At 38.5% G+C, this 1768-nt stretch overlaps 1 protein-coding gene across 2 annotated transcripts in view; it reads right to left on the reverse strand.

The window, feature by feature from the left end:
* LOC116693628 (copine-8) overlaps positions 1–1768 on the reverse strand; it is a 76645-nt gene that overhangs the window by 4509 nt on the left and 70368 nt on the right. For both annotated transcript variants that reach the window (XM_032522711.1, XM_032522712.1), the window contains exon 17: positions 307–409. In XM_032522711.1, the coding sequence (XP_032378602.1) occupies positions 307–409 (103 nt within the window). The remainder of the gene's footprint in view (positions 1–306; positions 410–1768) is intronic.

The raw sequence follows: 1768 nt of genomic DNA on the forward strand, positions 1-1768 counted from the left end.
CCCCCCCTTTTCCCTCACTCCTGTCATTAGTGAAGATGAGTGAAAGAAAGAGAGGGAAGCAATAAAAGGACGGCTTTACATATTCTTATTGTTTGTGTGTTGGTTTATTAGTATCTCCATTAGTGGCTTCATCATAACTGGAACTCCAGGGGTTCTCATATGTTTCACAGTAAATTAACTGAATTAATATGAGCACACAGTAGATGGACTGCTCCATGATACTGTAAATTGCATTTTTGTAAAGCCTTGTAAAATGCTTTGGAAAAACATACAGTACATAGATTGAGTTTAAATGTAAAAGTGTACATTGACTATGGACTCCTTGGTCTGTGCCATGTCCGTGATCACGCCGTCAGAGATGATGAGCAGGATGAAGTACTGCGAGCCGTCCGTCACTGCTGACGCATACCTGGCATGGAGAGAGAGGCGGGGGGGTTCAAAGGTCAAATGAGCAAAAGAAATAAAAGAGAGCCAGACAGAAAGACAACACTTCTTTTAACATTATATCATCATTACAATGGATATTCTGAGTTTTCTTTTCTGCTGAACTCTGCCTCTCTATATCATTTAAAAGGGGTCTCCGCTGATTTGACACATCGAGACCAATTAACTGGTCACAGGGAGTACTACTCAGCCTTTGAAACAGCTGTGAATTGACTTCTATGACTTTGGAAGAGCTTTCTAAAGTCTGAGAATATAACTCTAAGGATGTCATCACATTATGTTGGCTTAAGCTTGGAGGCGACATTTTTTAACAGAAAGCCTGAGTTATGAACTGGAAGCAGAGTTTTAAGACATTCAGGAGGACCTACAGTAACAAGAAATGTGGCTTTGTGGGAATTCTAGGATCCAACTTTATGGGAGTAGGTATTTAACTTGCTGGAGTAGCTTTATAATGCACCCTTGTATCAAATCACATTCATTGCTTCTGCAATTACCTTATTTCAGTGTCCAATATCAGGCTATAGCCCCTCGGTGGTCACTAAAAACCATCTTATTTCACTGAGGATAAATGGTCCAATTACAGTGTTAGTATTGGTATTGTGTCCAAATAATGTATGTCATGTAAAACAAGTACGTACAATTTTCAGAATTGAAAGCATTAAGTACATACTTATGTGGTTTTTTGTTTTTGTTTTTACTTTAAACCGGATGTATTGAAAACGGTATGGTTTATGCTTTAAATAGACTGATACACCTTAGAGTCAGGTCTATTTTTTAGCTCTAAACTTCCACTTATAGCAGTTTTCTGTTATGTAACCAGGGTGAAAACACTCTTACGCACACACAGTCAAGACAGACAATTACGAATCTGACGTGACTGTAATTTCTTTTTTCTTTAGCCATGTCTTCCTGTTTTAGTCAGATGCTTACTGGGATGCAAGAAAAAAATTCAGACTTGTTCTGACAATAAAGCATCATCATCATCATCATCATCAGACGTGAGCGCTGAACAATGCAGCTATTTTCAGGCTGAGTGGGCGGCCGGCACACATAGTCAGTCTTGAGGATCATGAGACAAGATCTGGCAATAGGGAATGTCAGGTGGAAGTTGGAAAATACTGTTCTAGAAAACAGTACATTACTATTTATTACAGGTTACTTGAGTAAATTGAGAAAGTGCTCCTGACAGTTTCTGGTAGTATTTACAAGAAGTTTTAAATATTTAAAACAGCGGAAGAGCTTTTTATGTAATTTGTTTGTTGTGGTTTGGGGTTTTTGTTTGGGTGTGTGTTTCCCTTTCCTTGGCCTCCTTGTGTTTTTCTCT

The sequence above is a fragment of the Etheostoma spectabile genome, chromosome 8 (assembly GCF_008692095.1).
Source record: "Etheostoma spectabile isolate EspeVRDwgs_2016 chromosome 8, UIUC_Espe_1.0, whole genome shotgun sequence".
Lineage (NCBI taxonomy): Eukaryota > Metazoa > Chordata > Actinopteri > Perciformes > Percidae > Etheostoma > Etheostoma spectabile.